The sequence below is a fragment of the Bombus huntii genome, chromosome 13 (assembly GCF_024542735.1).
Source record: "Bombus huntii isolate Logan2020A chromosome 13, iyBomHunt1.1, whole genome shotgun sequence".
NCBI classification, from domain to species: domain Eukaryota; kingdom Metazoa; phylum Arthropoda; class Insecta; order Hymenoptera; family Apidae; genus Bombus; species Bombus huntii.
This window is the reverse complement of record NC_066250.1, coordinates 2,665,310-2,685,718: the sequence shown is the minus strand read 5'-3', so window position 1 is coordinate 2,685,718 and position 20,409 is coordinate 2,665,310. Positions and strand designations below refer to the sequence as shown.

At 40.1% G+C, this 20,409-nt stretch overlaps 2 protein-coding genes across 5 annotated transcripts; both read right to left on the bottom strand.

Moving 5' to 3' along the window:
• Positions 1-754: 754 nt before the first annotated feature.
• LOC126872596 (pyridoxine/pyridoxamine 5'-phosphate oxidase) lies at positions 755-1,983 on the bottom strand. Its single transcript, XM_050632704.1, has 4 exons — positions 1,864-1,983; positions 1,703-1,777; positions 954-1,156; positions 755-884 (listed from the first exon to the last, which is right to left on the bottom strand). Exons 1-4 carry the CDS (start codon positions 1,981-1,983, stop codon positions 755-757), a joined length of 528 nt encoding a protein of 175 aa, XP_050488661.1.
• Positions 1,984-2,111: 128 nt separating this feature from the next.
• LOC126872405 (atrial natriuretic peptide-converting enzyme-like) lies at positions 2,112-20,023 on the bottom strand. 4 transcript variants are annotated; one of them, XM_050632327.1, is made up of 14 exons: positions 18,549-20,023; positions 18,324-18,460; positions 11,639-11,822; positions 8,393-8,606; positions 7,474-7,845; positions 6,900-7,132; positions 6,603-6,809; positions 5,741-5,954; positions 5,435-5,580; positions 5,197-5,368; positions 4,520-4,767; positions 3,651-3,769; positions 2,682-3,533; positions 2,112-2,260 (listed from the first exon to the last, which is right to left on the bottom strand). In XM_050632327.1, exons 2-13 carry the CDS (start codon positions 18,369-18,371, stop codon positions 3,360-3,362), a joined length of 2,331 nt encoding a protein of 776 aa, XP_050488284.1. In that variant the 5' UTR covers positions 18,372-18,460; positions 18,549-20,023; the 3' UTR covers positions 2,112-2,260; positions 2,682-3,359. The 4 variants fall into 4 exon arrangements, with proteins under 4 accessions (XP_050488284.1, XP_050488283.1, XP_050488281.1 ...); XM_050632326.1 differs by having other exon boundaries at positions 18,324-20,023; XM_050632324.1 differs by lacking the exons at positions 18,324-18,460; positions 18,549-20,023 and having other exon boundaries at positions 11,639-14,481.
• Positions 20,024-20,409: the final 386 nt, after the last annotated feature.

Genomic DNA, 20,409 nt, shown 5'->3' with positions numbered 1-20,409 from the left:
CTATGGATCGTAGATACGCTTTATACGTTGAGTATCAGGTATTGGAGTGTCATGCCTCATGAGTATAAGATCGTTTAGTCTGGTTAAGGCCTGCACGCAGCGCCACGAAATCTGCTTCCAACGGATAGGTGTCTAACTGTCCACCCGCTTGTTGCGCGTACGATTCTATGCGCATGTCACGTGATCTGTATCAGTCCGATACATTGGTTACATTGTATACAATTGTTACAATTACATTGGTTTTGATTTCAGGAATATTACAATCAGAGCAAGCGCCATGTTGTAGCTCCTCAACGGATTTGAATTTGAAACGCGCGCCTAAATGCATCAGTCTCATGCAGAATTATCCGCCTCGGTCTCGGTTAATGGTACATATATGAAAATCACAGGAGAAAAACGCGACAAGTACCTACATTCGTTTTGTTGATTTATGATTTTACGGTTTCATTATGGTTATATAGAAAATTAACAGAGATATACTTATCTTATTGATTCTTTCTTCTACTTTTGTTCTTTATTGCGCTTACGTACTTTTATGTATTTTATACCAATTCCTTGTAGACTATGGGCAATTCATTTCTCGTTCATTTCTCGGCTACGATCGCTCGATAATCGGTGAAAATTGGTTAAAGAAGGATCGGATATATGGCGATTGGGTTTTAGAAGTAATACTTCATAATGTTCGAAATAATTGTTTTAAAATCTTATTACAAAACAAATAGAAAAAGATCGTAGCTGTCGTCGATTTAATGTATTATGCAGCTATATGATGATTCTCCCAAGAATCGTTCGATGCACCTTTCTGATATAAAATACGATCGGCTATAAGACAATCCCCCCCGAAATAAAATTCCATCATCGTCGGAAAGAGTTTATATCCAACGCTGGAAGAATATTTAAATATTGAATATTCCTTATCAACTTGATTATTTGTACAGTTTAGATAAACTTACAAATGATCCGGCATCGGTAAATCATTCTCCCCTCTACGAACCGAGTCTAATATTTCATCGTGTCGTTGCTTCAGTTCTTCCCAATTGACATCGCGTCCTTGATTGCATATATGGGATCGTATCTTGCAAAACAAGGGCTCTCTGTCGTATAGATGCTTGAAACTTTCTTTCTCTAATCTCTTCATGGTACCTTCCACTCTCACCTATAAACGCAATCGCATCACTCATTATAAATAATCTACAAATATTTATGCAAATTCTCAGTTTTACAAAGGTAATTAAAAAACTGGAATCTGCGCAAAGATTTCTTTCAATGTTAAGTATATTTTGGAAAAGTGTTCCAAATTTAAGTTAAATATTCTAAAAGGTTGCGTTTTCCCATAAACGCAAAAAATCCGCGACCTAATTACAAAACGCACGATCGATGCATACTAATATAAACACCGCAGTAAATATAAACAACGTTATCTTTGTATTCTACACGCAAACATATTTTCCGTATGAATTCTTCCAGAACTAATACCGAACATGCAAAGATAATCTTCTCCAGTAAACGATAAGCTAGTACATGCTATGGAATAGTCCCACGTGGCTTTTTAATCATCTACTTTCACAAGGCGTATATCGTTCTTCCCGTCGTAGCATGAAAATATAATCATACGATAGCAAAAAGGAACGACGATCATAATGCTTTAATTAAAATGAAAAATACGACGAAAGGAAGACGGCAACAGTCGATTTTTGCTCACTTGTTTCATGATTTTTTGCTGCTGTTCGTTTACATGATACCAAAGGAAACACATGGCAGCGTATGGAACATTGTCCTGAAACGATAAAATTCAATCAAAATCGCTACACCTTTGATGCGATATGATCGATGCAAAACTGTAAAATTTTCGTGCAGGCTCACTATATTGTCGATTTTCTTGCTGCGACTGTCCGTTACGATTACGAAACCATCGTTATCGAATTCTCGCAGAACGACATTCCTCGCAGACACCTTACAGTCTCTAAAATAAAGACGTTTCATTGAAGATTTTGTGCGACGTGTTTGACAAAAATATTTGAAAATTTCGGTAGCACTACGTCAAGATATAGCTATCGAGACTATACCGATACAATTTGCAAAAAGGAATGATCGAAATAGTTAATACTAACTTCGAAACAGTAGACAAACAGCAAATGTCCACCAGCGTTGCATTGTATCTGTGTGCCTCATCGCGCCAAATCCTGAACAACTCAACCGGGTGATCGACCACCTCCTCGATTTTTGCCAGGTCCGAAAGATCCGACAATTTCTTCGATTCCTTAGCAAACAACGATTCTCGCAAAGGACTCAATTATGATAAAACATCAGTCACTTGAATCAACGACTCAACGATTGACTCGTTTTTCAAACTTAAAATATAAATATAAATGATTTGCATTTTACCTGAAATTTGACAGTAGTACTACAATCTGATGTTAAATATCGCGATAGAAAAGTACTGATAATGGGCACAGTTAATCTGTCATGTGTACTATCATTGCCCCAAAGATATTTGCTCAGTATATGTTTATAACAAAAATAAAAGTGTCCAATTGCAACGTGACTCGTAACTCGTTTGAAATACGACACCCTCTAAAATCTTAGGGAGAGAATGCCTCCGTAGGTTATGTAATGTTATTCACAGTCAGAAGCAAATGCGCTGGAAAAAACCGTTTTGTTAACAATTGCGATTTCCTTACCATATTTCTAATGCCACCGGGCCGGTTAATTCCAATCTGTGTACACGCTGTTACGCGTCGCAACAACGTATTCACTGGACCAATGTTTGCCATGCAACTGAAGAGCATTTATTCAGCAACTCTACTTAAAACCTCCCACCATCCCTACCTTGACTCTGCGCACAAGTTCCTTTGTAACACCACCGGAGATAGATATAGAAACCTTACATACCAACCATGCACATTCACCATCGACAATCCACGACAAATCTGAGCTTCAGGCAAACAGTCTTATATAATAATAACGATTAAAAGCGTAATTAAACAGAAATGTACCTTCCGAGCACTGTGAACGCAAGTCTATCAGAGAAAAGGAATTTTTCGTGTTATTCGTTTTTCGACTACTTATACTTTACTGAAATAGTTTTCTTTACAACGCCGTAACACATATGTAGATATTTTACGAACAATGGATACAACAACGAATCTTTGACGAAACTATACAATAGAGACGAGAAATGTATCCCACGATAACATGATACGTCCTAACGCGCTAATTTACAATACGTATTTTACAGTCTGTTAGATATGATAGGAAAATTTGATGAAATAATTCTACATCGCGTATGTATATTGTAATATCAATTTCAGTCCCAGTCAGTTCATATTAATTTGTTAAATACTATTTTAAGAAATAATCTATTCTATCGTAGATTTTATCCAAGCGATATTCGAGGAAATTTTATCGTATAATCGTGGCCTTTCGACACCAGCTTTCGAGCAAGCTATTCGCCAACTTCCGACACCTGTTAGCGCCCATCTACGATCATCCGGCTGAAGACATAACATAGGACTGCCGGCGACCTCTTCTTCCTGTGTACAATAAACAGTAATTAGATATTCCCGACTGTGTATGAACACCAAAAGATCACGGCATACGAGAAACAAAGGATAAACGAGTCTTTTGTATATGTGCTGTGGCTCACTTACGTTACAATCGTCAGTAGAATAGGCCGGTTCTGTGCAGACGCTATTCACGGACGCGATACTGATGTTTTCGCATTGTTCCATCGCGCTGTGCTTAAGCTGTACCCTTTGTAGTAAATCTCCTGATCAAAGAAGATGGTTTTTTTAAGAAACACGAAAAAGTTAAATGCTCACTTTTTAATCTTTCCTTAATATCAAGCTTTCTCAATTTCTGATGTTGTTAATTCATTAAGAAGCAAGTATTGAAATAATGCGACGAGAGCACGGAAAACAGATGACAATTGTATCGTTAATTTCTTGATATCAATGTCAGTTACAGTTTAATGTCATTTACAATTATTGACTATTAACGAATGGGAAGGGAATTTATAATAAATCAGAAATTAAGAATAACTAAGAATACATAAACTTAAACAGATGAATACAATTTTGTAAGCAATCAAAAATATATCTAATATTATCACACTTTTGAAGCGTTAGTCTGGCTAATTCAATTTTATGCAAATGGAGCTTCAGCGTGTCTACTGGTTTCGTTATACAATGGTTATACAATAACGAACAGCTGCTTTTCATCATATCGAGACAATAAATCAGTACCACAACAAGGTACTTGCATATTTATAAGGTAATAGTATCTACATAACACTTTGAGCTAAAATAGAGAAGATCTTGTCAACGATATTGTGCAACCAGTATCTCACTTTCGCATCCCTCTAATTGTAAGGTCGACGCAACCAATGAGGTAAATAAGCGGCACGCATAATTACGCATTTTTACGTAATCCATCGAAGAAATAAATAACGCGACCTTGCCGCACCGATGTACATTGTTCGATTACAAGAATCCCATGCATCACGCTAGTGATTACTCACGATTTCTGGCCCATCCGAGGGTGTTGCAATGAGTAGCATTCATTGGTCGATCCTGACTCGAAGGCAAACATACGGGTCTTACGAAATCCGAAAACATGGTAACAGGTCGATCGAGTTTCAATAGGACAGTCGTACTCCCTTCTACCGGCGATTTAATCATACCCACGATTCTACGTTCTTGTTGCCACGGCGACGTGCTCGAGAGGCGTACAGTACCCATTCTTGCGGACCATTCTGCCTTTGGCTGACTGTAATTGAGTTATTATATAAGAAGAAATTGTTAACGGATTGCTATAGCAGAACTTTGGTTATAATAATGCCACGCGTTATTCGTATAATCAAATAACTCCACCTTCGTATGAATATCCTGGGCGAACATATGAGAAAAAAGTACAATTTTCTAGATTCTAGTGTATTTTAATGTAACGCAGTTAAAAAGAAGGGCAGAAGACCTTTTTATATAAAACGTACACCATATTTTTTAAACTATTTTATAAACCTTTATATCAAACACGAATTAAAAAAGTTTTGAATAAAACTGTGACTTGTTTCTCAGTCTTTCTCGCAAGAAATCATCCCTTGTACTTCCACTGAGCCATTGAAAATCAAATAGCCGATTATAATGTTACAAATACTACAATTTTTTAATGGAGTATGTAGGAATAAGTGGAACGTACCCTTGAAAACAGGACGCCGTTGTAATCAACCAATTTTCCGCCACGAGCGTAGCATCGCATACGTGTACATCTTCCTTGAACAGAGCCACGTGCCAAGGCCAATCTCCTGGCTCGGCCATTTTATTAAGTCCCCGGCTACCGCTCTTTGCATGTAGAGATTGTACACCGCACTCTAAGCGTAAGTTATATTTTATACATTAGCGTGAACTTGAGGAAAATAACAGCTCTTACAACGTACCCAATTCAGAGCATCGGACGTACATGACTTCCTTGCTCGGACAGGGAGCTCTAACAAACGTAATCTCTGTTGCCGACGGATCCTCCATATGTACGTATTGAACATCCTCTTCGTCGTCGATTCGAACTTCCACGGACTTTACCCCTCTGTGAAAAGTAAGAGGCTTCGATTAAATTAAATTAAGTTTCTTAACACATTTCGCTCGATATCAGAAAGATGTCACTCACATCTCTCTGGTTCCAGCGTCTCAAATTACAGCTCGCTTGTGTACATTGCAAAAGACAAAGCACGGGGAACTATACTCACGTGTAAGTCAGTAAGCTGCACAGGGAGCTGGCGGCAGTTTGGAGAACGGTTTCCATTTCCGTTCCTGGCAGTGTCGCGTTCAGATTTGCGGTGCAAAGCTTTCCGATAGTACCCTTCTCGTTGAACACCACGTACCCTTCGCTGTTATACTTTGCGGCAAACGGTGTATCCGAAGGTTGTGATTTCACGGATCGAATACTTGGTGCTAGAGATACTGGAGAATATATGGTGTCAAGAACGAGTATGTGATGCATGACGCTGAACGATGTTATAGGTGGAAACGATATACATGGCGAGGTCGTAAAAAACGCGGCTGTCGTTAATGAGCGATAGTAAGATTTTTATCGAATTACAAATGTCAGAGTTATTAATAAATCACGTATGTTTTATTATTTGTTAAATTCTCGCCTTTCGAACGGCACGCAGCTATCAGTCCTGCGATCTTGTACATGATCTTTACACGATATATCAAAAATATTTCTCTTTAACGCTTTAACACTTATTTCTTTAGTTGTTTTAACGAATCATACATAGAAAATAAGTATTTGTATATATGTGTGAGCGCGTGTAAAGTTACCAGAAACTTGTATCTCAAAATTAAGATATATCTAGCTATTGACGTGTTTAACTTTGTCATTTATTAGCATTTGAAGAGAACAAATTATAAAAATGTCCCCTTTAGCGCTTTATTATAGATCGTTGTTAAACCGTGCAAGCGAGTATTTGATTACGCGAACAGCATAAGAAATTCTTATGTTCTGCCAACGTTATCAACCAGTTGGGTCGGTTCTTGAAACTCATAAACCTTAACTTCGCCCCGATTTTACGACCTCTCTACGCCGCTTCCACTGACCATACATACGACAATCTTTTTCATCACTGCCGTTGGCGCAGTCCGCTTTTCCATCGCATCTCTTGCTACGTGGAATGCAAGTTCTACCTACGCCGCAATGCATATGACCGTCGCGACAATAAGCGCAATTTTTCTCGTCGGAAAGGTCAGGGCAATCGATCACGCCGTCGCAAATTCTCGGTGACAATGCTTTCGCTTGAAGTGCTTGCACGCATCCTACGATAACGATTATGCGGTAATTACAAAGGTCCGTGACACTTGATAATTTCCGCGTTGCTTGGCAAGCGAAAGGCTACGATCGTTCACCTGGCTTTGCTCTGCAACCACCTTGGTCCGCGTACTCCGGGAAATTCGAACAATCCAGTAGGCGTTTAATTCTGTCCGGAAGTCGGCTGCCGCATCCGCTCCAGAATTCTCTGCAGAAACTTCTACATGGCAGCTGTAGCAGGTCTTCCGGTTGGTTCGATACGCAGGCTGGTTGCAATACTTGGCACACAAAGTCGTACGCTAATCGGTAACATTCCGCATCCACTAGCTCCCTGTGACAGAAAATTTGTATTAACAACGATCGACTAAAGCGATTGTTGCACACTGCATCACCAGAATTTCCCCATTACTTCGACTTTCTTTTAGTAAAATAAGAAATAGATTAAGAATGACACATCGAAGTCGACAATCGACTTTTTCCAATTCTAAAATATCCTTTTCCATTTGACGTATTAATGACACCATTTCAGACAATTTAACTTAACTAAGTCTACGTAAAAGCAAGAGAACTGTCATCTTCGTGTCTTGTCTTCAAGAGATCAACGATGCGTCACCTCTGCCATATTCGCTCTATTTGGGAAATTTTGCTCGGAGATCGCGGCTTGATATTCACCTGAAAGCGATCACGTCCTCCTCCACGTCGGCCAATGAACGGTGTCCCAATATATTCGGATACGAAGTAACGTTGTATGGCAGATGTTTGCAGTAAGATAAATCCAAACTGGTGCATCTTCTAGGAGGCGGTGGTGTGGTGGTCGGTGGTGGCGTCGAAACTGTCGTTTGTTGAGCTACTTGAGCGTTTAGAGCTGTCAAGCTCTCTTGAACTTCGAGGCTCTGCGAGTCGATCGTTAGATTTGTTAAATATTTCGAGGTTGTAGGATCGATCTCCCGTCTAAGAATTTCCACGACATCGGCAGTGCTGATTGTCTGGTATCGTGGATCGAATCGAATCTCGAAATGTACGGCCAAATTCTCACCTTCGGATCTGTACAGTTTATTTGCGACAAATGGTTGCCGGTTAGAAAAATATGGATAGTGTGAAGTCACGAGAAAGTGTGGAGATAGCTGGGTTTTCTCTAGCTCGTGACATCGGTAAAATTTCAAGGAAGACAACTCGGCTTTCGATGTTTCAATATGAAAATAACGATACGGATTCGAGCGAATCAGCGGCTTTCTTCGAATTACAATTTCGTTTTCGAATGAAACATATGCATTTTAATGGATCTATGACATCATTCGAAAAGTGAATTTCTCTTCGTAATTGCTCTTTCGAGTACTCAACCGCGCATTTGTTTTAAACATATCAAAGTCTAAACTAATAAACTGGCGTATAAATGATAAAGACTAATCCTCCTTAATCGTCGCAAACCGATGAATTTGTATTCTTGTTCGCAGAGAAATCTTTTAAATTAAACTTTCCTTCGTGAGTTCAGTTTTTAATAGTAATTTTAATAGAAAGTTAAATTACCGTGTCGGTGTTTGAAACATGTAAACCTACGATCATGCTATTTTGCTTCCGCAAGTATACTTACCCATCGAGCGCCAGTATCTCCACAGCGAGGAAAGAGATTCTCAGCCAGCTGCGGCGGAAGATAAGATTAAGTCGATCGCGATACTCCCGTGCTCGTATTCGAAAGGCTTCGGTGGAGGGGTCTGCCAATTCCGAAACGAAGGAATCACCTTCGATCACTCGGAATGTCGCCAAGAAAATCTGATCACCCGGGGGATCCGATGTTAGGAACGTGTCTGAAAGCACACAGGTTAAACGCTACCGCAAACTCGAACAATTACTTCAACTTGTTAACATTGTATTTCCAAATATTTGGACTTCGGGCTTTCGAGTTTCCAAATTTTCGAATTTAAACGATGACGGTAATTTTATAGTTGAAATACATCTTATTAAAAATAAGATACTCTCGAACGGTAGAGCATAATTATATTATGTGTAACTTTACGTGTGAAACGTTGCAGTTTCTCATAAATATTTGTAATTTACATTGTGAAGCACAGGGTAGCGATTAATCGATGTCACGGCGCTGTCCTTAAGAATGAAACGAAAACCGGCTGTTATTTTTCGATAATTATCGATCGATTCCATTTACCGTAATTGGCAGTTACCCGAGGGCGCGGGAAAAGGGAAATAAACAGATTTCACTGCGGGATAATCGGCCGATTTCCATCTTGCGACCATCAGATCGCTAAATGATACTTTCTAATACTCCATCTTGAAACAACACGTTCTCTCGAACGTGATAGTAACGAGACGTGTCTGTACAAACGCGGCGTCAGCCGTTCTTTTATATTAAAAACCGCTATCAATTTTTCCTAGTTAATATTCGACCGATACCGTAAACATAAACTAAAGTATCGAGGGCAATCGGGCACCAACAGCAATACGGCTGGAGGCTCACCTTTCACCGTGCCTTTGGTCGATTATTTTTACTCCACAGAGATTATTTTTTCGCTTCGCGATACAGTTTCTTGCGGCAAGCGAGCGATCTTCTGCGGCTTGTGGCTCTACCGCGCAAGCAACGTTCAACAGCAATAACATCGTTTTCATTATACACCAGAAACAGATTTCTAGTATAATACAATGACGTACGAAAGTATTGCAACGCTTACAATTGACGATTTTCACGCATGTATTACGTTGTACGAGATTTCAAAAAAATCGATGCTACAACGACGCAAGACTATCGGGATCGAATTGATAAATTTTCCAACTATTCTGGAACTGTATATAGAAGCTATAAGATATTTATAACACACGTGTACGATAAAAGTGTGCTACGTTAAATAAGCGTTCGAATAGTTTCGTGAATCACTGGATGAGTTTGACAGTCTGTACCACGTCGTTTCGCGATTCCTTGAACGCGAAATACTTTCGAAAGGAGAATTCGGTTAGTATGATGAAGCATCGAAATGATTCAAGGACACGGATCCCCCCTTTGAGGTCGAATGTTGGAGGGGTGACAGGCAGGACGGCTCGACAACTCGGTCAGACCGTTAGCTTCGCTACTTTCAAGGCCTCTTTGCTGGACCTCCACGCGATCGTGCATCTTCTTCGACCTTTGCCTCTCTTTGCCCGTATACTACAAGAATTATAGAGCGCAGGCTTTATGCTTCGTCACGACTGTATTCGCTTTCCTTTCTCGTAAATCGGTTCCCGTCCGACAATTCTAGTAACTTCATCGAAGGATACGTAGATCGTTCGAGAATAAAAGAGCCGATCTGTGTACGTAAACGTATTTTCTCGGTAACTCGGTCGGACCGTTATGTTTGCAAGCTGAAAGACCTCAATGGGCTCTGGCCGCATCGTCCTCTTCCTCTTTTTGTTCGGTTTTCTTCGCTCACCAAACGATACGCACGTCCAGATCGTAGCAACGATTCCTCAACAAGATACAGTCAGGTACACCTGCTCATAGTCATTAGAACACCTGCTGGGTTCGTACGAAACACGATAGTACAATCAGATTATCAGGGAAGCGTAGCAGATCGATCGGAATTTTGGATTTATACCAGATAATGATAAAATTAACAATCGAAAGTAAAAACAAAATATACGATAAAATTTGGGCAAACATTGCAAGAGTTGTAAAAAAAAAAAAGTAATAAATCGGTATTTGCACGATTATTCGTGCTGCATACTAACTCTTTACTAAATGCATATATGTTGTAATGAATATTATATAATTTCTATATACATTTGCAGACAGTCGTGTCGCGTTACAATGCTAACAAAATTTGAAAACCTTTCACATAACACGTACAATGTGAACATAAAAGTTTTCCATGGCAAGTATTCGCACGCAGTTCCCACTAAGCCAATGTATATTATTTCTCTGTACCAAGGCAGCTATTCAAACGCTTAAACATTCTAGAAATTTAGAGACCATCTGTCGCGTAAAATACTATAACTGGAATCTTTAAATCCATCTGTTCTACCGCCAAACCTTCCCTTCGTCGGCATTCACCGTTATCTACGTATGAATATTAACAACGAATCTGCATCAATTAGACGACGACTCCTCTCTGACGCATGCTACGCTTCGTTTGCTTCTTCATCGTACGATCGAAAGCAATTTCAAGGTGAAGTACACGTATCCGTAAAGCGGAACGTACGCAAGTTCTTGCAAACGAGAAAAGACGATCACACTTTACGCTTGACAAAATGTTCGTACAGCGTGAAGAGTTCGTCCGTCTTGCGAAACAAGCGTCGTGCATTTCGAAGTAGTTTCACGTCCACCAAAGCGTCGGTTAACCGTGCAGTAATTTCATTTACGGCATCGGTCGTATCGCGTATAAGTCCGCGGAGAAAGCGCACGAACGAAACCTTCCGCGCACTTCGAATTCCTTGGCTGAGTGATCTTCGTACTCGCTCGTGCTGCACCTTCTGTGCTTGACAAACAGCAACTAGGAATTATCGAGCCTCTAGGCCGGCATATTTACGAAACACAGCATAAATTAGCAGAAGAAACGACATAATCTAGAAAAGCATCAATAATCACAGCGACAGTCAACGAGATTTATGTTACATGTCGGATATATTTTAATCGAAGATATAATATAAGAGATAGAGGAAAAATGCTGGCGGAGAATTATTATACATATTATATATTTCATTTTCTCTTTCAGACTGATTCATAATTAACGACAGAACAGACTTTCGTTAGTATTGGCTGAGCAAATTTAAATTTAGGCAAATACACCATTTCCAGCAACTTGATACAGACTTTCTATTTTACGTAAATAGTCCGAAACTTGAGTGTTATACTTACAGCCAAGATATATGGAGACTCCAGAGAAGAGGAGGAAAAGCAAGAATGCGGCTAACACGCAGCATCCGCAACGATACTGTCCACCGAGTTTCCTCGTAAATCGAATGTCACTGTCCGACGACAGGATCGAACTCGGCGTTCCTGCACGGCTGAATCTTCTCGTGCTTACCGTGCTTACTGATATCTGAAAAAGAAAGGTCGATTCGTCGCTGCTAGCGTGAAGAAAGATGAAAAAGGTTGTAAGAGAAAGCTCGATCAACCCTGTGTACTCGGCGAATTTTGAACAATCCTTTTCGTCGACTGAGAAAGAAGAGGGAACTTTAGATTTTAAGCTTCCACGATTACTATCGAACGACATATTTATAGTTCTTCCCGTTTAACGATCATCATAGCTATTTGTGACGAGTATTTTGATTTCTAAGGACCGACATGCAACTGACGTCTGTAACTGCCAAACTATTTTATTGCTTGACGAGCATAGTTTCGGATTCGATTCAGAGTTCATGTATAATGACTTTATAAATTAGATATGCAAGATGTACCGTGATACGATATGATACGAGACCCACTTCGAGAATAGACAGATTAAAGGAATAAAAAAATCGCGGAATTCTTTGATACGACGATTGCTAATTTGCATGGAGACCGAGGATATCTCGAGCACTTTCTACGAAAGCGAGCAATTGCGGATCATTGAAATACAAAAATGGCTATAAATTTGAAACAAGATCATACGGGACACGCGTGCATATGAATCTTTTTCAGTGCTTCTCCCGTATCCTGTCCACGCCAGAAGTGGCTTCCATCATCTTACAATACATCCTGTATTTACGCCGCAAAAAATGTCTACCAAAATAAATTGCATTGCGAATGCAAAGAGTTCAAATTTTAAGATGTATGTCGCTGGTACTGCTTTTCTCGCTTAGAGAAACGTTGGGAGTTCATCGTACCCCTCCTTTCTTCTCTCGCTAGATTGCATTAGACACGACAGAGCAGGGATTACTAAGATTTCTTGGCGAGGCACGATTCGCATTAACAATTCTCCTACTTCCGCTTACGGACTACGCGAAAGAATTCCTACCGAAGCGATTTTTATCGTGTTAATTAGAGGTAATGAACGTCGCTTAACCTGTCGGTTGGGATAATCTTCATCTAGATATTTCTACAATTATCGAACTAAAATATAACAACTTAATTTCAAGTTGATCGATTTTAATTCTTCCAGATACGACGTAATTAGAGCGAGGATGTGTACGAAGGATCGTGTCTCTGTGAATAGGATCAAAGAAATACTTATATGTGGGATCTGAGCAGAAATTCGTTTATCTACTAATGCATCGGACTAATTTTTACACCCAGTAATTTAAGACGCTAGTAAGCGTGTCACGGTGGAAATGGCAGGGTAATCATCGTGCTAATTATCGAAATATTATTATGCGTTATGTAACCGCGTTTCATGCGCTCGGTCGGATCCCAGTTGCGTGCGATTTTGCGCGTGCATTCAACTATTGTACAAGTACACGATAAACGATATAGTCTTTACACGCTACAGAGTCAGTCACGAAAGTCTACGTATATACCTATCGGACCTTGTATCTGTCTTATCGAAGAAATGAAAAACTCGCAGCCGCAAAATTATTTATACTTTCATACCAACAGGATTATTAATACATTTCTAAAAGCAATGAAACCAATTAAAACATTTAACTGTAAGATTTAAGAATCTTGGGATAAAATTACACTACAAGTTACAAAATCTCTAATTTGTTCAACGTCATTGACATAGCAGAACATTATCGCCGCTTATGTAGGCCACCCAGACGATATTAATAACTATCTTAATTATCGTAATTAATTTTAAGTCTACTACACTTTTACGAATATTTTTACGTATAACAATTTTACGTACATAATTTTCGTAACGCGTTATATTTCATATCTCTCGACTTCCTTTTCTTAATAAAAGATCGTATTACTTTTTAACAATATATGTCCCGATGTACCCACAGAATTCATACAGCTAACGCTTTTACTAGAATATTTTACATTTAAGGGATATATTATATTCTTTATTGATTAGTATTTACTTATTGTTTATAGTAAAAGCGTAGGTTTTCGTGACTGACGTGTATTGTGCACGGTGTACGATCATCGGTCGAACAATCCACATTCAGAGTCGGGAGCAATGAGCTTATCTTCTGTGACGTGCACGCTAACTGTGTAAGCGGCCGTGTAATCGTCCCGCCACCGATGCGCGTGCACATTCGTCACCAACACAGGCGCGGTTCGCGTGCACTCGCGCGAATGCTCGGCGCGCCACAAACGGGCCTACGCCCTCGTTCAAATGTTACGCTTGGCACACGCTCCGTACCAAAGAACCGGCGAATCGTACCTTTTCAGCCGATGCCAAGTTTCGATGCTCCTTTCGACGCGCTTCGACCATCGCACAAATACTAAACTGCTCTCCTTACAACGTCTTACTTGATCACTTTGAAACGGAGCGAAACTAAAGTTTTATCGTGCGTGACGCGCTTGTCTTTTTCTCATTCGATAAAAAAAAAAATCTAATTATTGTTCTGTAACAGCCTGTACGACACGTATGTATTTACCTAAATGTTCGAGTACTCGTACAGTTCCGTAAACCGTGGCCCCAAACGTAGAAAAATGACAAGACCAATGCAGTTATCAATAAATGACGTCGCCCATTCACGGTAACCGTGTTTCGCGATTAACGACCGTTTCTAAAGGATTGAAAAGTAAAGAACGTATCTGGAAAGACGAAAAAATGCTAGGTAGAACATTTTAACCGAGTACAGTAGAATCGCATTTATTGAAAGGAAACTTTAAACGCACGAGTGTTGTTAGCACCTGTAGTTTAAAGTTTCTGTCTTTAAAGGTCTGTCGCAAATCGACCAAGGCATTTTAACGCTTACAGCGTTAGTTGCACTCATACTCCGACGTAGTGCGAGCGAATTCCAGTGTAGCCTGAAAGCCAAACGTGTTCCCTTCCCTCGCAAATCGAATACCAAACTTTTGAGTTTTCCTTCTCTTTCGTCGCGCCTACGTCCGATTGCGTAAAAACCATCCTCCCGTCTCGATTATTTCTAAGGAAACTGCGACTCACAGGTTGGAACGATCGGCAGAAGCGAAGAAGTATTTCTGGCGGCGTTCGAAGCAAACGGGGATTTTGTTCGCGTGTTACGTAAGAAACAGCTATCGAGGGGTGTATTTGGCGAACAATGGCGCGCAGAGATATTACGAAAGTGGAATGAAAGTTTGAGCACGGAACCTTTGTATTCTTCGAACCTAATTCGATAATAGCCTTCGATCAGGCTTTTCGTAGGAAATGCTCATTTAATAAAGCAACGTTTCGCAATAAGGCTTATACCTTTTGTGCTAATCGAGCACGATCAATCATGGAAGATACGCGGCTGTAAAATTATACCGTGGCAAACGAAAATTCTCTAGCGGACGCGTTCGCTGTTGGTTGGTAAAAGTAATTCTTTCCTTGGCGATGCAATACAGCGAAAAGGTCAAGAGACTCGATCTTTTCTCGCTAAAGGAACGGCAACTTCTGACGAAAGGCAACCCATGATCCGCGACGAAACAACGAGAAAGATTAAAAGAAAGATAAGTGGCGTAAACACATTGGAAGTTCGATATAATTGGAGTATTTGGAACAGACACACCGTGTCGATATCAATTTACGAATTTTAATCCTATATCGTATTGTGCCGAAGACGTGTATGCAAATATTTGCCCATTGCTTACAAAATTGCGGATAAATGTTCATCGCGAAGGTATCTAGTAGATACAATTATAATTGGAGAATTTATTTCGCGAGATAAGAAGTTACACAGATCTAAGGAGTATCGTTTTATACGAATTTCCCACACTTAGATATCAAATTGTTCGAGTATCTTAGATATGTATCGCTGTCGATGATTTCGCCATCCGGTTAATCGAATGCTTAGCGGCGAGAACGGTCAATTGAAATTTGAGCGCATCAGGTGTGGAAAGTAGAATTCAGTGTCGGTAAACGACGAGGTCCAGAGAGATCGGTCGAAGAGATTAAAATGCGCTCGGACTAGTTGAGAAGGCTTCCGTTAATGGACACGGTCGATGACTTTAAGACCGAGAAAAATCAAGAGCTGACGGGGCACGTTAGAAAAGCGCTTTCCATTGGCGATGTTTTCGTGAAAGTCAGTTCGATCATTCTTGTTCCGCTAGGATAGAGTCGAACGATAATCGTCCAACCGTAAGAATAGATCGTCAGATCGGCTTTTCTTTGTCGATTTTCGCCGTTGGCGTCAGCCAAGACGACGCTTTCAAATTATTGCAAAATCAAAGATAAGCGTGAAACCCGAACCATGTGTATATATTTCTCGTTTCAATCTTTTAGCTCGGATATGCAAAAAGGTAAAGAATCTACGGTAGAGTTCTTCTATCATAACGTTGAAAGTGCAATAAAAATACGAACAATACGCGACAACAAGTTACGGACGGTACTACGCACTCTTCTAAAAATTTTCTTACGATTGAAGCGCAGTCGTACGAATTTCTCTAAATTCGAGATAAAGGTAGACGTCAATCGAACGACTGTCTGTCGCAGAAAGAAAGAAACGGTGTCATCGACCCACGGAAAGAATCTACCAAGTTTCATTGGCTCGCCCGGTTCCTCGTGACTTTCTTGACCGTTATTACCGTTATTCCAAACGTCGGACTACCTTTCCAAAAGAGCAAGAATCTAGGAACGAGTTCTGCTTGCTTGAAATTACAATCGGTCAGCGGTGTGCCGGTACACGGAGCACGTGCGTGCACCTAACCATAACAGACCAATAGTTAAATGCAGAGCAATCGTTATCGCCTTAAAGCGACTCTTATCTACCAACGACAATCGTTTTCTCTGGTTTTCTCCGGACGGGGAGGAAGGTCCGGCGCCTTTCGTAACCTCCGCCTTTTTCCACCTTACGATATCGATAGAGCCTATTGGATATTGACCCGCCAAGTCCTATTAACCCATCTATACTAATCACTTTCATCAGCAGTTTCAAACGCCTATTTTATAACAACGAACCAAGAATAATACGAAAAGGCCTGTATGTGATGATAAAACTCGCTTGAAAAATAAATTTGTCTAAATATATCGTTCAAAGGGGAAAGAACATGGTAAGTTTACCTTCTGTCTGCTATAGAAACACAACTTAAACTAGGAAAACAAGCAACGACGTTAATACAATGGTAACATAGACACCTGTGATTCAGCCAAATTTGAAAAACATAGACTCGGTATAATTTTTCATTCTTTTCCATTTGTCATGGAATCCAATGTCTTAAAATAGGTCTCAGCGATGTCGGAAAAGTATTAAAAATGAATGCAGCAGTTTGTTTAGAAGTTACCGCAGTTACTACGGGACGTATCGTGCCATTAGCCTCGAAAGGGTCAAGTAACGAAAAGTGAGCGTTAAGCGCCTACGTTTTAATGGGGAATTCTCTGAAAACCATCGCGCAGCACGTGACAAATGTCATTCGTACAACTCGAGCGGAATACCAATCGACAGATCGGGTGCTACTAGCGAAGTAACGGTATATCGAGAAGAGAGGAGATGTCGGCTTAACCCAAGGCGACCGAACCCAGCTAACACGTCGTTCTTTGTTTCAGTCAACCTAGTTCTCCATCGAGTGCGTAGGTATTCGGCATCATACGCCGCATCATTCGGGGTCAATGGAGAACAAGGTCGATGAGTCTGCGGAGAAACGACGCATTGCAGGACGCTTCTCCGATATTAACACAAAAATTACCCAGCCAATCAAACCGTCGTTTTTTAGATTGTGGATTTTTATGTATTTATACGAAATTTCAAAGTGCAAATTTATACGAAATACACGTAGTACGAAAAATACCCAAAGTATAACGTTTCCAATAATATTTGCTGAGTAAAACAGTTTTCGATTAAAGTTCTACTTTCTCTTTTTTAACTATATTCACAAAAATACGAATTTACATAAAAATCCAGTCTAACGACGATAATCATGCCATGCCGTACGTCTTATAAAATCTTTTGCGTAATACATAGTATACCCGGAAAAGATTTCTATAAACGTTAAGAGTTAATTCTAAGCAAATATGTATATCGTATCTACGATCAAATATTAAATATCAAATATTAGTATTAACATATTGCCACGTATTAAAGATCGATAGTTCTGGCGTTAACAACGCGGTCTTCCCGATAGAAGAATAACAGCGATAAAAGTTCTTTTCGTTCCTTTTTGCACCTCGCCGTTCCGCCTCAAGGGTGATTCGGCCGTTTGCGCAAGTTATCAGTTTGCCGCAGCGTGCGCAAGTAATTCGGTTAATGAGCGCGTGCAACGTAACCGCAAAAATAATTCACGTAGCTTTAGCTTACGATTTCTTCGCGGATCGCGTTTGCAGTCTCCTATTTTAAAGCGTGTTAATGCCATTCCGAAAGTTTCTACCAGGGAGGAAACATCGTTCCGCGTTACACTTTCGTTCGAGACAATAGGCATTTTTGTCGACCGTTCATCGTTTCTCATCGATTTTACGTTTTCTTTTCACGTACGATTTCACACGGGGACCAGCTAGTTAATTAACCGCGAGACCCGAGTAAGATGGTAACGAGGAAAGCGCGTACAGGGGGAAAGTGCGCCACATTCGTCTCACCTTCGAATCCCACGAGCTCTTACGCTTGTGCTCCATCGCGACGGTCATCTTTCAGCCGTAGAAACGATTCCTTTCAGCTTCATCAACGTTTCTTCGGTATATTTGCCGCGTGAAGGCGCGCCAACGTCATCGTAAAACTGAATTTCGTTTCGTTTCGTTAGCCTTTGCCGACTATCCCCCGAATATCGATTTACGCTCTTAGTTTCTATGCACTGTACCAAATACCTCCGATAATCGTCCGTTCTTTGCGAGGCAACAACCTTTATCCGACGAGATTAGTTCCATGTACTTGCGCTTCCACACTTTGTCCTCCTCTTGCTCCGGTTCAATATCCTTCGCTTCTTGATACCTATGCAAAAAAAGTCAGCAATTACAATAGGACGAAACACGCGCGCGTACAAACACAAACATACGCGTGTACGTATACACAAACACGAGTATTTAAGACGCGCCGCCGACTGCTATTAGGAATACCACGAGCGAAGAAATTAGTGCACTTGGCGCAAAATTACGCGATATCCGAAAATCTTATCCGAAAGAATGCACTTGACACTGTCGCATTGCGCCTTTATTAGTTTCTTTAATTTTTACCACGTACAGTCTACGGTCTACACAGATTTCAGATAATTCACTTTCTTCTATCAATTTTTTAATTGTTACTTTCTTCCATAACGTGCCTGTTAATAACGCGATGCAAAATATCGGCCAGCGCTATCTAACACAGGTGCGCGGGAATAATCATAGACAGCTGTCGTGAGAAATTCAGACTCGATTTCCCAGACGAATAAAGTCGAAAATTAGCGAGGAATTTTTTATTTTTTATTTTTTTTTTTTTTTTTTACGTTCGATTGCATAAACGGATCGATAGTCGAGACTGGCGAGGAACAATTTCTTCGATCGAGTCGGAGCCGACTACGAGCCAAGGAGACTGTGTCGAACGAAACCAGACTGCCAGGGGAACGGAGACCCGCTGGTTAGATCGCTCCTTCGCTCCTGGATGCACTTTCACGTCATTACCGGTTCTCCACGACACGATACGACACGACGCAACGCGACGTTTTTCGAAGCTTCGCTGGAAAACCGAATAATCGAATTGCCTATGATTTTGTGCGAGATCGTAGCCCATAGATCGCGAATTTTTATACATTTATGAGAGATTCAAAGATTCAAAAATGCGTAGAAACACGTGTAGGAAAATATGCACGAAGGCCACGAGTGGAAAATATGATAAATCATATTTCTCATCTTTCATAGGATTTTTTGGAAAACACGATTACGCGTCGAAATGTTTCAAAGGACGCAGCAGGATTGATCAATATTAGTCCGCGTGATTTACGTTAAAAAATATCTTAAATTTCATACATGTTAACTATAAACGCTAGAATAATTAACAAGTGGAGCTTTGGTGGCATTGATAAGAATATAAATTTGCATAAATTTCCGCAGTCGAATTGTACGAGATAGTCGGTTCATCTTGATAAATAAGACGCGGAATATCCAAGAGTCCAGCGAAACGGTGATCTATGTAAAATTCCACGCCACGTTCGAATGTGAAAGGTTGTAAAAAAAAAAAAGAAATCTAACGAATATTTTTAGCTTTAACCTGTTCCCAAGGAATTTGGCTACGCTCGAAACTGCTCGTTCGGATTAACTTTTCAAGGGTAACTACTTAAATCCTGAATTCCGTGGAACAACATTGGCTACTATCTTTCTTATCCTCGAGACAGCAGATTGTCAATGAACTTAATTCTACGTTATAGTATATCGCATTCTTGACGTACGAGTGGACTATCGAATTTCAAGGGTAGATCGCGGATGGAAATTAATGCTGTCTTTGAACAGTATCGATTTCGATTACGACTAAGAGACCGTGCCACCTGCGTTACACGATTAGGATTAATACGAAGGATAAGTAAACATGCCGTTTAAAAAAGACGTTTGAGAAACGTTCCGAGAACGCGAAGAACATGAACATTGTACAACTATTATTAAATACAAAACATATTAAAAAGGGCTGAAAATAAACATTAAAAAATACAAAATAAATCACTGATACAACAATAATACAAAAAGATAAAAAATACCA